This window comes from Phascolarctos cinereus, unplaced genomic scaffold (genome assembly GCF_003287225.1).
Source record: "Phascolarctos cinereus isolate Bilbo 61053 unplaced genomic scaffold, phaCin_HiC Scaffold_4;HRSCAF=312, whole genome shotgun sequence".
Lineage (NCBI taxonomy): Eukaryota > Metazoa > Chordata > Mammalia > Diprotodontia > Phascolarctidae > Phascolarctos > Phascolarctos cinereus.
Window position 1 is genome coordinate 662,766,133 of NW_027555847.1, and position 13,076 is coordinate 662,779,208.

At 38.2% G+C, this 13,076-nt stretch overlaps 1 protein-coding gene across 7 annotated transcripts in view; it reads left to right on the forward strand.

The window, feature by feature from the left end:
* The window catches only part of RFX2 (regulatory factor X2), a 168,763-nt gene that overhangs the window by 118,499 nt on the left and 37,188 nt on the right, over positions 1 to 13,076 (forward strand). For 6 of the 7 annotated variants that reach the window (XM_020971291.2, XM_078153973.1, XM_078153974.1 and 3 more), the window contains 2 exons: positions 3,716 to 3,897; positions 5,914 to 6,033. In XM_020971291.2, the coding sequence (XP_020826950.1) occupies positions 3,716 to 3,897; positions 5,914 to 6,033 (302 nt within the window). The remainder of the gene's footprint in view (positions 1 to 3,715; positions 3,898 to 5,913; positions 6,034 to 13,076) is intronic. The other variant, XM_078153976.1, reaches the window with a different exon arrangement.

Below are 13,076 nucleotides of genomic sequence, written 5' to 3' on the forward strand. Positions count from 1 at the left end.
TTGCCTGGTGGCCAACCTGTTGGTAACTAGCCTCTATACATATAACCAATCTGGTCTTTAGATGGCAGAATCCATGACTTGGACCCATATTCCAGGCATTTCTAGCTTTGTTCAGATATGCCAGGTTCTGTGATCTGCTGGCATAGCTACTGAGAATCCAAGGTCACTTCCATGCTAGGAAATGACCTTGGAGTAAGATTTTAGTGGTGAAAACATTGAAATATGTATTTTAAAATTAAGGGGGGGGAGAAATGCTTTAAGAAGTTTAAAAATTTGACTTCTTGGGCTTCTTTGTACCAGATAAAGATGCATAGGATGAGGTGAGAACAAGGACAGGCAATAAATTCTTATCGCCTTCTTCATTTATAAGGCTTTCTTCTCTTCCCATTTTGACAAGATAAGACCGATCACCTGCCTAGATAGTGATGGGAGCTGCCATCAGGGTTGCCTGGTGGGAACTTGGCGGGGTAGAAACCTCAAAGAGTTGTCAGACACTCAGCCTTTTAGGTGAGCATTATCTTTTGCACTTTTTCTTACCCTCAAGAGCCATGGTATAGTAGCTGGAAATCTGGCTACAAAACCCTCACATTCTCATTTCTTATCCTGCCCTTGACCCATGCTTGCAGTGTGGCCATAAACATCTGACCTTGGCCATGCTCTAGGCAGCCCTCCAAATTGTACGTTGGAGAGAAGTTGCTCACCTGCACTGGTTGAAGAAGTTTCCTCACCTGGGAGTTCTCTATGTCAGTGCAATCACAGGTCTAGTTTCATCCACATTCGCATCCACATCCTCATCTTCCTCCCTATCCCTTCCTCCCTTTGGAGATGGCTCAGAGGCCTAGCATCAAAGGAATCTGAATAGCCTACTTTGTGGAGGCCAGCTAACCCTGAGGGAGTGCCAGGCTTGGAATCAGGAAGACCCAGGTTCCAATCTTGGTCTCTTATATTTATTAGCTCTGTGACCATGGGCAAGTCATTTAACCTTTGAGCTTCAGTTTCCTTATCTTTTAACTGGGGATGTATCAGACAGGGTTGTTGGGAGGCTCAAATGAAACAGTCTGTACTATGCTTTGCAAACCTTAAAGCATTATGTATTAGAATTAGAATTATTAAATTTAACAGAGGTAGAAATCAATTTTAAATCTCCCTATGATTGGTTTTGTGTTAATGGAGTTGGTGTGGTAGTGGGTATTCTCTTATTCTTATGGGAAATTTAATCAATAACTTAATTTTAACTGAAGGACTCAATGCCTAAAGAAATATGCTTTTCTTTCAGGTTACATAGAGTTCAAATGCTGATACAAATGAGGGGGAAGATTGAAATCAATAGGATCCTTCATGAGTGGACATTCCATAATGTTTAGGTACAGGTTTTGAAAAACCTGGCAAGATAGGCCTGAGCAGCAACATTGAACAAATATTAATTGTGATGATTCAGTGAGAGTTCTCTTGTGGAAAACTATTCTGAGAGTTGTCTGGTAGGCTTGCTATGTTATGATGTATTCTGTGTCCAGTCCCACTCGGAGAAACTTGGCTGAAAATTGCCCTGCACCATATGTTCCAATGACTTCTTTTCTTCTGGTCCATCTTGCACACTACTACCAGAAAGAATAATCTGCCTAAAATATTTCTTTGACCTAGTTATGCCATTGCTTAAAAAAAATGCAATAGATACCCATTGTTGTGGAAACAGTACGAGACTTAGAATCAAAAGGCCTAGGTTCTAACAGTAATTCTAACATTCATTAATCATGGGACCTTGGACAAGTCACTTAAACTTTAGATTTCAGTTTTCTTACCTGTAAAATGGAGATAATAATGTCTGCCTGCCTAGTCTACCTCATTAGCAATGTTGAGAGCCTTAGTGAGATAGTGAATGGGGATTTGGAAACTGTAAAGCAATAAAATCAACAGGAAGCTATTAAACACTTACCATCTGCCATGTATTGTGTTAGGTGCTGGGGATACAAAGACAAAAGTAAGATGGTCCATGTTCATGGAGAAGTACATGTAGGATGTAAACAAAACAAATAAAAGGTGATGGGTGGTGGGGTCTGGACTGGGGAGGTTATGGTATAGACAAAAGGATGTCAGTGTGAGAGAGATTAAGGAGATAGATAATGTGATTTGGCAACTGATCATATGGGGTCTAAGGGGAGAGAGTGAAAAGTGAAAAGTCACAGTGAAAAGGTTATAAACTGAGGTGACTGAAGGAATGGTGGTGCCTTGAACAGAGAAGGGTAGTTAGGATGAAGGTTGTGTGTAGGGGGAAAGATAATGAATTATGCTTGGGATGCGTTGAGTTCAAGATGGGTATGGGACATCCAGATGCTGATCTCTGGGAGTACATGGAGATGTAGGACTGGAATTTAGGAGACATGAGGGCTAGATATCTAGATTTAGAAATCATAGAGATAATAGATAAATTCATGAGAGATGATAAGATCACCGAGAAAGAAGAGGAGAGGCACTAGGACAGAGATTCTGTCATACAGTATGTGTGCGCAAAGGGGTAGAACATGAATTATGAACCTGCAAAAGAGACCGAGAAAGAATAATCTCACAGGTAGGAAGAAAATCATGATGGAGCTAAATTATAAAAACCAGGAGAGCATACAGTATCCATAAGGAAGGGGTGATCAGTAGAGGTCAAGAACAGTGAGAACCAAGAAAAGACCATTAGATTTAGCAATCAGAAGGTCATTTACCTTGGAGACAGCAGTTTGAGTCAAGTGGTGGTGTCAGAAGCCAGACTGTTAGTGGTTGAGAAGTGCTTGGGAGGGAGGGAATGAGCATTTATTAAGCACCTACTACATACCAGGCAATGTATCAAGCACTTTACAAATATTATGTCTTTTGATCCTAACAATAACCCTAGGAAATAGGTGCTATTATGATCCCCAACTTACAATTGAGGAAACTGCAGCAGACAGAGATTAAGTCTGGGGCTGGATTAGGCCCAGCTCTCTATCTACTGTGCTACCCGCTTATTGGGAGATGAGAATGTGGAGACAGCTTTTTCTAGGAGTTTGGCTGTGAAAGAGAGGAGAGACAGACGGTAGGATCAAGCAAAGGCTTTTTAAGGTTGGAGGGCTCTGGGCATGCCACATTTACAAACATTTTTATTAAGCACCTATGCTCTGTGCTAAGCCCCAGGGATACAAAGAAAGGCAAACAGTCCCTGCCTTCAAGGAGCTCTAATCTAATAAGGGAGACATTGCAAACTATGTAAAAGCAAGATAAGTACAGAATAAATTGGAAATAATCTCTGAGGGAAGGCTCTACCATGGAGGGAGACTTGGAAAGCAGTAAGAGTTTAATAGAGGAAGCAAAATAATTAGGTTCTTGTTAATCTTTCTTGCTTCTGCATATCTATATTTTATGTTCTTTTAGCATTGGAACTTATTCCAATAAGATTAGAAGGGTTAGTTTTCAAAAAATATGGCTTTAATTTCCTTTTAAGTAATTAAATGGAGAACAGATCCTGACAGTTAGCTCTCATTCAAATTCGGATTTTATATACTGAAGGAGAAGAAAAATTCAGGTAAATGATTAATTATCTTTGTTAGAGTGTTTTGAATACAGATCATACCACAGATGGATCTCCTGATTAAGTTTATTAGCAATTAAATAAAAACAAAACAATTTTAAAAGTATGCCTACCTATTATTTCCAATATTTTTAGTAATATATATGTAACACAATTTTTCTTTAGCTCCAGTGGCTCCTTGATAACTATGAAACTGCTGAAGGTGTGAGCCTCCCAAGAAGTTCTCTTTACAACCATTATCTTCGGCACTGCCAGGAACACAAACTAGATCCTGTGAATGCTGCTTCCTTTGGAAAACTAATTCGATCTGTGTTTGTGGGGCTGAGAACCCGAAGGTTGGGAACAAGGTTAGTACAAAGGAGTTTGATTGACTATATATCTGACTTCTTCCAACTCCTTTTTTCCCTTATGCATACAGGTTATCTTAGGAGCTGGTGAGGCTTCTATCCCCTGCATAGATATTCTTCCCAAATTAGAACTAACCCCTCCTTGATTCAACCTTATTAGCACACTAGGGATTACATGAACTAGCAATAAGAGCTGTGATGGTATTAGCTCAGTTGCAGTACTGTGGTATCATTTAACAACTATATACCATTTTGGACTCTGCCGGAGTTGATTTCAAAAAGGGAATTTAAACCCCAATTCCTAAAACCCTGTCCTTTTTGACATTTAGATCATCCTTCGCTTCTCTACTACATTTAGTTTTAATGCTTCTTGATTCTTCTTGGGATAGGCTGGGTCACTGGTGCAGTCCCTTAGTCTTCGTTGCCATAATGGTTATATTCATCCAGGAATTTTCTATTAAATGCTTCTATCCCCACCCACAAGTTCTTCTTACTTGGAAAAGATAAGCATTTCTTTAAAATAAAATAAATTTTGCTGCCAAAGCTAATTATTGTGGTAGTATGGTTTTTTGTTTGTTTATTTTTTAACTCCAACCTGTGATCTCATGGGTAGGGTGGGTCCAACATCATTGGTATTCTATATATCTGCTTATTGTCTGAACTACAACTAAAATGGATGTTAGTGTTTATTCACAAAGCATTACATTTTAAACACCTGCGGTTTTCTTTGAATCATTGTGACAGGAAGTCAGAGGATGGTTTTAATTATCATAGTCACAGAGCCCTCCACTGAAATCTTGCTCTCATGCCTCAAAGTGGCATGAAGATAGCCCAGGATTTTCAGGTATAGGTCCAGCAGCAGCCTCAGCATTCTGTTGTCAAATGACCATCCTGGATGGATCATCCTAGCAGTTAATCACTGCAGCCTAAGGAATTTTTTCAGCCACAGTGACTCTTACTGACTTTGACTTCTTGAGGTATGGAGGGACTATTGTCTGCATCAGTGGAGAAAGGATAGCCACACTGATGATATCACAGATCCTGGAAGAAGAAAAGCAAGTATTTCTTTGCATAGCTGTCATCTTAAACCTGCAGCAGTTAACTTCTCTAAAACATTGAAGATACAGGAGAAGAAGGAACTAGAAAAGGAAAGTATTGTAAAAAAGGAAAAAAACAAGCGGTAACAGAAGTGATCAAATTGAAGTCTCCAGAAGATACTACGACCATTGGACTTGAGGCCATGATATTGTCTGTCTCCATCACTTTCAGCTACTCCAACTTTCTCCTGTAGTGGTACCACAGGGTCTTTCAAGGGTGTCCTGTCTCCATCTTCCCAGGTGACACTTTAGGGTTTTGCTTTGGTTCCCTTTTTTCTTCCTTTTTTCCAGTATTCTATTGGACACATACTTGATTCACCATGATGCAAAGGGGATTTTTGGCAGCAAGGAAACCCCAGGCTCACCCTGTTTTCCATTGCTCTTGGCTTTCAGAGTGGGCCCCATTTGGGAAGGGAACTGGGGGACAGGACTCCTAAGACACTGATATTCATGTATGTATCTTGCTATATTCAAACATTTAACTATTTTGATTTTTTACTTCTTATACATCTTATCTCTTATGTTGATAATGTTGACTTAATTGACTTGTCAAGTAATTTAAAATGCCTTTGACATTATCTTTTTCCTGAATTAACTAGGAAATTAGAAAAGTAATGGATTGCTGAGAAGAGTTCTAGAATTCCTTAGATAATTTTAAGAACAGGAGAAATAGCAGGCATAGTCTACCCAGGATGTTTGTTTGAACCTAAGGGGAGGCAAGAGGGATGGAGGAGATGGCCTCTGCATACCACTCCCTAATTTTTTTTTTATGATTTTAATATGTAAAGTGCTTAGCAAACCTTAAAGCTCTGTGTAAAAGTTATTATCGTTACTATTATTTGTCAATCATCTATTATTGAACAGACAGAAATTCATTTAAACAGTAAAGATATCTGGGTAGTAAATGTTTTCTTCCTAGGGGGAATTCCAAATATCATTATTATGGGATTCGTCTAAAGCCAGACTCGCCACTGAATCGATTACAGGAAGACACACAATACATGGCGATGAGGCAGCAGCCAATACACCAGAAGCAAAGGTAAGTGGCCACTCCTTTTTATTCTGCCAGCCAAGACCCTGAACCAATTCCAAGTATAGCTTTATCTTGATATGTCTTTTAGGTAAACTCAAAAAATTTTGTTGCTTCCTTGGAAAATTGTCCAGGAGACAGAAATATTTAGAATTGAATATTTATTGAGGGTCTTTTTTTTGTGCAAAGTATTATGCTAGGCCCCACTGGAATACAGAGAAGGAGGATACACTCTTTTTTTTTTCTTTTGTTTAGATGCAGGGTTTTTACCAGGTTAATAGGAATCAAGACTGTCAGGCTTAGAAACAAAAAGGAAGAGTACAAGGCAGTTTACACCTAGATAAAGTTATAGCCCCCAAAACAAACACAAGTCCCAATATACCCCTTCAACATTCTTGTCTCTAACAGATAAGACTCTTTAAGACATGATTAATTGAATTTTCCTAAAACCATATTCATTCAAGCAAACATATCAGGGAGCATCAATACGAGGAAGTCAAGGAAACTTTGAGGGCAATCTTTGCCCTCAAAAAGGCTCACAATCTAGTTGGGAAATTGACATACACATCAAAAGTTATAGTATCAATCAATTCAACAAATATTTATTGAGCACATACTTAATGCAAAGCCCTTTGCCAGCCTCTGTGGCTGATACAGAAGTAATCTTGTGTTGTATTCTATTCTTACGCTGTTCTCAAAGAATTCATAGTCGAGTGAGAGAATAAGAGCGCACAAACAACAAGGTAAGATGCGGTCATTCTGTCTGTATGTTGTGGCGTAGTAGAAAGAGCTCTAGATTTGGAGCCCAGAGAATCTGGACTCATTTTCCTGCTCTGCCATGTACTAGTAAGTCACTTAATCTCTCTGTGTGACCTAGAGCTAGCGACGTAACTTTTCTGAGCCTCTGTTTTCTTCTTTATAAAATGAAGACATTATTCTAAATGACTCTGAAGGACTCTTCAAGCTCTAAAATGATGATTCATAAGTTATATAAAAAAGGACCATAGATTTGAAGCACGAAAGGACCACACAAATTTTGATGGAGTTGATAGTACAGAGTCTCTCTAGCTCATAAAGGAAAGTGGCATTTGATGTGAGTCCTGAAGGAAACACTGGATTTTGACAGATGGAGCTGTAGCAGGAAAGCATTGAGAAAAGTTAGGGATGTGGAGAAGAAAAGCACAAAAGCAAGGACGTGAATGAGCAATCTAATTTGGCTGGTGTGTAGCACACATATGGGGAATAGTGGAGCATTAAGTTCGAAAGAAAATTCCAGGTATCATGGGGGATTGTATACTTTTTTGCAGATAACAGAAAGCCACTGAAATTTTTGAGTGAGAGAGGGATAATTAGGTAAGTGCTTTAGGAAGATTAATCTAACAGCAATTAATCATTGGAAGAAGGAGAGACTTGGAGGAGACAGATCAATTTGAAAGCTATTGCAGTAATCAATGCAAGAGAATTCTACAAAGCAGTATATATGGCTAAATTGTCTGATTTCTTCCACAAGGTTATTAAATAAATATAATTAAGATAAATATAATCTCAATTTTTAAAAATAGGAATTTAATGAAGGAAGTAATATTGAAAATAATCTTAAGAAGTCAGGAAGAGGACTATTTGTAGACTTACATAAATAACAGAGATGTCTCTTCCCTCTTTGGGGCATGTATCCATAATGAGATAGACAGCCTCCTAACAATGATCCAGTTTAACAGTCACTACCCACTTCTGTCAATTCATGTGGGGACAAATGATGTCATCAGAAGAAACCTAGAAAACATTGTGAAGGATTATGAAGTCCTGGTCAAAAAACCTGAAGACTTTCCTGACTCTTTTTTTTAAAATTTTTTTATTAATTTATTTTGATTTATCAACCACCACTTCCATAAGATTTTGAGTTTAAAATTTTTCTCCCTCTCCCTTCCCCTCCTCCCCAAGATGGCACACAATCTGATATAGGCTTTACATATACATTCCTATTAAACATATTTTCACATTAGTCATGTTGTAAGGAAAAATTAGAACAAATAGGAGGAACTACAAGAAAGAGGAAACAAAACAAAACAGAAGAAAAAAAATAGCAAATAGTATGCTTCGATCTGCATTCAAACTCCATAGTTCTTTCTTTGGATGTAGATAGCATTTTCCATCATGAGACTTTTAGAGATGTCTTAAATCATTGCATTGCTGAGAAGGGCTAAGTCTATCAAAGTTAGTCATTGCACAACGTGGCTGTTACTGTGTACAACATTCGAATCTTGGTTCTGCTCACTTCCCTCAGCATCAGTCCATATAAGTCTTTCCAGGTTTTTCTGAAGTCTGCCTGCTCATCATTTCTTATAGCACAGTAGTATTCCATTACATTCATATACCACAACTTGTTCAGTCCTTCGCCAATTGATGGGCATCCCCTCAATTTCCAATTCTTCGCCACCACAAAAAGAACTGCTATAAATATGTTTGTACATGTAGGTCCTTTTCCCATTTTTATGATTTCTTTAAGATATAGCCCTAGAAGTGCTATTGCTGGGTCAAAGGGTATGCACAATTTTATAGCCCTTTGGGCATAGTTCCAAATTGCTCTCCAAAATGGTTGGATCATTTCACAATTCCACCAACAATGCATTAGTGTTTCAATTTTCCCACATCTTCTCCAACATTTATCATTTACCTGTTTTGTCATGTTAGCCAATCTGATAGGTGTGATGTAGTACCTCAGAGTTGTTTTGATTTGCATTTCTCTAATCAGTAGTGATGTAGAGCATTTTTTCATATGACTATAGATGGCTTTAATTTCTTCATCTCAGAACTGCCTGTTCATATCCTTTGACCATTTATCAATTGGGGAATGACTTGTATTCTTATAAATTTGACTTAGTTCTCTATATATTTTAGAAATGAGGCCTTTATCAGAGACACTGGTTGTAAAGATTCTTTCCCAGTTTTCTGCTTCCCTCCTAATCTTGGTTGCATTGGCTTTGTTTGTGCAAAACCTTTTCAATTTAATGTAATCAAAATTATCCATTTTGTATTTCATAATGTTCTGTATCTCCTGTTTGGTCATGAATTCTTCTATTCTTCATAAATCTAATAGGTAAACTATTCCTTGCTTTCCCAGTTTGCTTTATATCTAAATCATGAACCCATTTTGACTTTATTTTGGTATAGAGCATAAGATGTTGGTCTATGCCTAGTTTCTGCCATACTCTTTTCCAGTTTTCCCAGCAGTTTTTGTTAGTGAGGTCTTATCCCAAAAGCTGGAGTCTTTGGGTTTTATCAAATAGTAGATTAGTATAGTCATTGACTACTGTCTTGCACACCTAATCTATTCCACTGATCCCCTACTCTATTTCTTAGCCAGTACCAAATAGTTTTGATGATTGCTGCTTTATAATACAACTTAATCTCTGGAATGGCTAGGCCACCTTCCCCTGCCATTTCTTTTCATTAGTTCCCTTGATATTCTGGATCTTTTGTTGTTCCAAATGAATCTTGTTATTATTTTTTCTAGCTCTATAAAATAATTTTTTGGTAGTTTGATTGGTATGGCACTGAATAAGTAAATTAGCTTAGGGAGAATTGCCATTTTTATTATATTAGCTCAGCCTACCCATGAGCAACTGATGTTTTTCTAATTATTTAGATCTGACTTTATTTGTGTGAAAAGTGTTTTGTAATTGTGTTCATATAGTTCCTGGGCTTGATTTGGCAGGTGACTTTCCTTATTCTAATTGAAAAGGGAGAGATTTGGAAAGTAAACAGCTAGTTAACATGAGAATTTACAAGAATAGTGAAAAACTGCTGGTTTATGTACTCCAAAGAAGTCAAAGACAGAAAGGACTTGTATATATCTAAATATTCACAGTCACACCTTTTAGGATAGCAAGAACTGGAAACAAAATTACTGACCACTGATTGGAAAACGGTTAAGCATGAATTAATGGAATATTACTGTGCTGTAAGAAACGATGAACATGACCATGATTCCAGATGACGTATGACAAAGAATGCTACCTGTATTCTGACAGAAAGTTAATGAACTGAATTCAAAATGAGACACAGTTTTGGACATGGATACTAGAGGAATTTGTTTTGTTTGACTATGCATATTTGTTATAAGGGCTTTGTTTTTCCTTTTTTTCTGGGGAGGTAGGGTAGAGAAAAAATAAATGCTTGATAATTGAAAAAATAATTTTTAATAATGAATATGAAGAACTCAGAAAAACATGGTAATACTTATAAACTAATGCAGATTGAGGTAAGCAAAGATGGCAGAGTAAAAGGAAACAGTAAAGTCCAGCTCCCCTTCATAACTACTTCATAAAGATCTAAAAAATATACCAGACTAATGGGGGACTGATGGGAAGTCCAAGAAAATAATCACAGTGAGTCATTTTTCCAGTCAAGGGTGGCATAGAGAGATGGATAGAGAGGTCTTTGGATACTGGAGACATGGTTTAGCCAGGAGGGAACTACATAGATGCTTCCAGTATGTGGACTGAATGAGGACTTGCATCTGTGTACAAAGGTAAGAAATCAGATTCAGTACAGAATGCCATGACACTGCAGAGGACAGGGGCCAACTGGCAGCTCTGTTTCTCCTCCCCTAGAGCTGGGCCATAGATCTAGTACCAACATTGGTATATGCTAGGAGTAGCAGTACAAGGAAGGGTCACAGTCCGAGGCTTTGTACTTAGCAATAAGTGGGAACAGAAGAGACTAGAAGCTGTGTGATTCACTCCAGGAGTGGATGGGGTTCACAGATCCAATCTCCAGCCCAGCCTGAAGTCTGCAGCAGAATAATTAGGGCAAAGCACTTAGACTGAAGGGGAGCCTGCAGTTCTGTTGCTCTGAACCTGCAGGGCCTTCCAGTAGCTGACAGTGGTTGAGTCCAGCAACATTCTACTACCAGAGGCAAGCCCAGAGTTATGTTCTTCAGACTCCAACCTGGCTCAGGAGCAAGCAAAGTTAAGACCAGGAAGGCAGTAATCAGACTTAGCTCTGGATCGGACCATTTCAAGTATACTGAAAACATAGATTCTTGGGCTGAGCTGTCCCTGAGATCTTTGAATAGTTCAGTGCTCAATGCCTGGAGAAAGCAGCAGCAGGATCCAGGAGAACACAAAACAGGAACAATCACAGCCAGATTTTCCCTCTAGATACGTGCAAAGGCTGGCCCTTAATGCAAAGTCCATGCCAGGAAGTAAGGCTGGAAGAATGAACAAACAAACAAAAAAATAGAACCTCAGTATAAAGAGCTATTATGGTGTTGAGGACATCCAAAAGACAAACCCCAAAGAAGAGAATTACTCCAAAACATCTATAAGAAAGACACCAAAGAAAAACACAGCTTGGGCACATGTTCAACTAGAATTCCTTGAAGAAATGAAGCAAGGGTTTTTTTTTTTAAAAAAAAGGTTTTAAAGTGATTTTTCAAATTAAATGGGAATGTTAGAGGAGAGAATTAGAAAAGAAGTAAGAGCTATGGAGGAAAGACTTGGAAAGAATATTAGTAAAGGTACAAAAAATACAAAAGATACAAAACCTTATCTATTCAAAAGACTCCTTGAAAATTATGTTAATTAAGTATTCGCTATGTGCCAGGCCCTGTGCTAAGTACTGGGAATACAAAGGCAAGTAAAAATAGCTCATGCCGTCAAGAAGTTCATGTTTTTAATGGGAGAGACAACATGCCAAAACTTGTGTGTGCACACAGATAACATGTATATACATAACATACATACACATACCTGTACACATAAATGTGTGTGTATATATATTTATAGGAGAGAACCTACCAGAAAAAAGAAACTTAATGGTAGAGAGGGCAGAGTTTAGGGTGAAATGGACAACCAAAGGTCTTTTGCAAACTTGGTATTTCTGCTAAGCCTTGGAGGAAACCAGGAAGTTGAGATGGAGGAAGAGGAAGAACATTCTAGGCAGAGAGGACAGTTAATGAAAAGGCACGGAGTTCAGAGAGAGTGAGAGTGTGCTGAGTGTGAGGAACAGCAAGATGACTGCTCGATCATAGAGTATGGGAAGAGTGGGGAAGAAGGTAAAGTATAAGAAGTCTGGAAAGGTAGGAAGGGCCAAGGTTGTAAAGGACTTTGAACACAGAATTTTATATGTAATTTTGGAGGTGGCCACTAGAGCTCATTGAAGGGGAAGAGTCAGAATTGTACTTTTGGAATATAACTTAGGCATCTGAGTGGAGCATGGAGTAGGAGAGACCTAAGGCAGGGAGCTTGATCAGAAGACTATTGTATAACAAGTGTAAGGTGATGGGGGCCTACACCAGGTGTTGGCAGTGTCAGAGGAGGGAAGGGTGACTCTATGGGGAAGGAGAAGAGAAGAGTAGCCAGGGAAAGAACCTTGAGGGATACCATTGGTTAGTGGGTATGACCTGGATAAAGATTCAGCAAAGAAAACTTAAGAAGGAGTGGGCAGGCAGGTAGGAGGAAAACCGGGAGAGAACAGTAGTATGAAAACCTAGATAATGAACAAGCTTGGCACCAAAGAAATGAATTTCCCTCCCTTCTTTGAAAATTATAGGCATAGAACATCGCACATACTGTCAGATGCAGATGATATGTTGATTAGTTTGGCTGAACTGCTTTTTTTCCTCTTTAAATCTTTGTTATAATGCATAAGCTTATTGGGGAGTGATATATTCAGAAATGGATGCAATGTAAAAACAAAAGACATAAAGACAAGTAAGGTAAACTTTAAAAAAAAACATTTGTTGGGGTCTTATAATAATCAGAATGAACTAGAGATTCTTACAAAAGGGCGTTCTAACAAAAATTTGTGTTCATAAATATCACTGACACCACAAAGAAAACACAGAAACCCAAACGGAGACTTAACAATGAAATCGTACAATTCATAATGATAGAAAAGAAAATTATAATGATGAAACAACATGTCAAAACTTCTAGGATGCAGCTAAAGCACTCCTCAGCAGAAAAATTATATCTCTATAAACATACACTTACAAAATAAAAAAGAGAGAATTAATGCACTGAATATTCATTATTAAAAAACTAGAG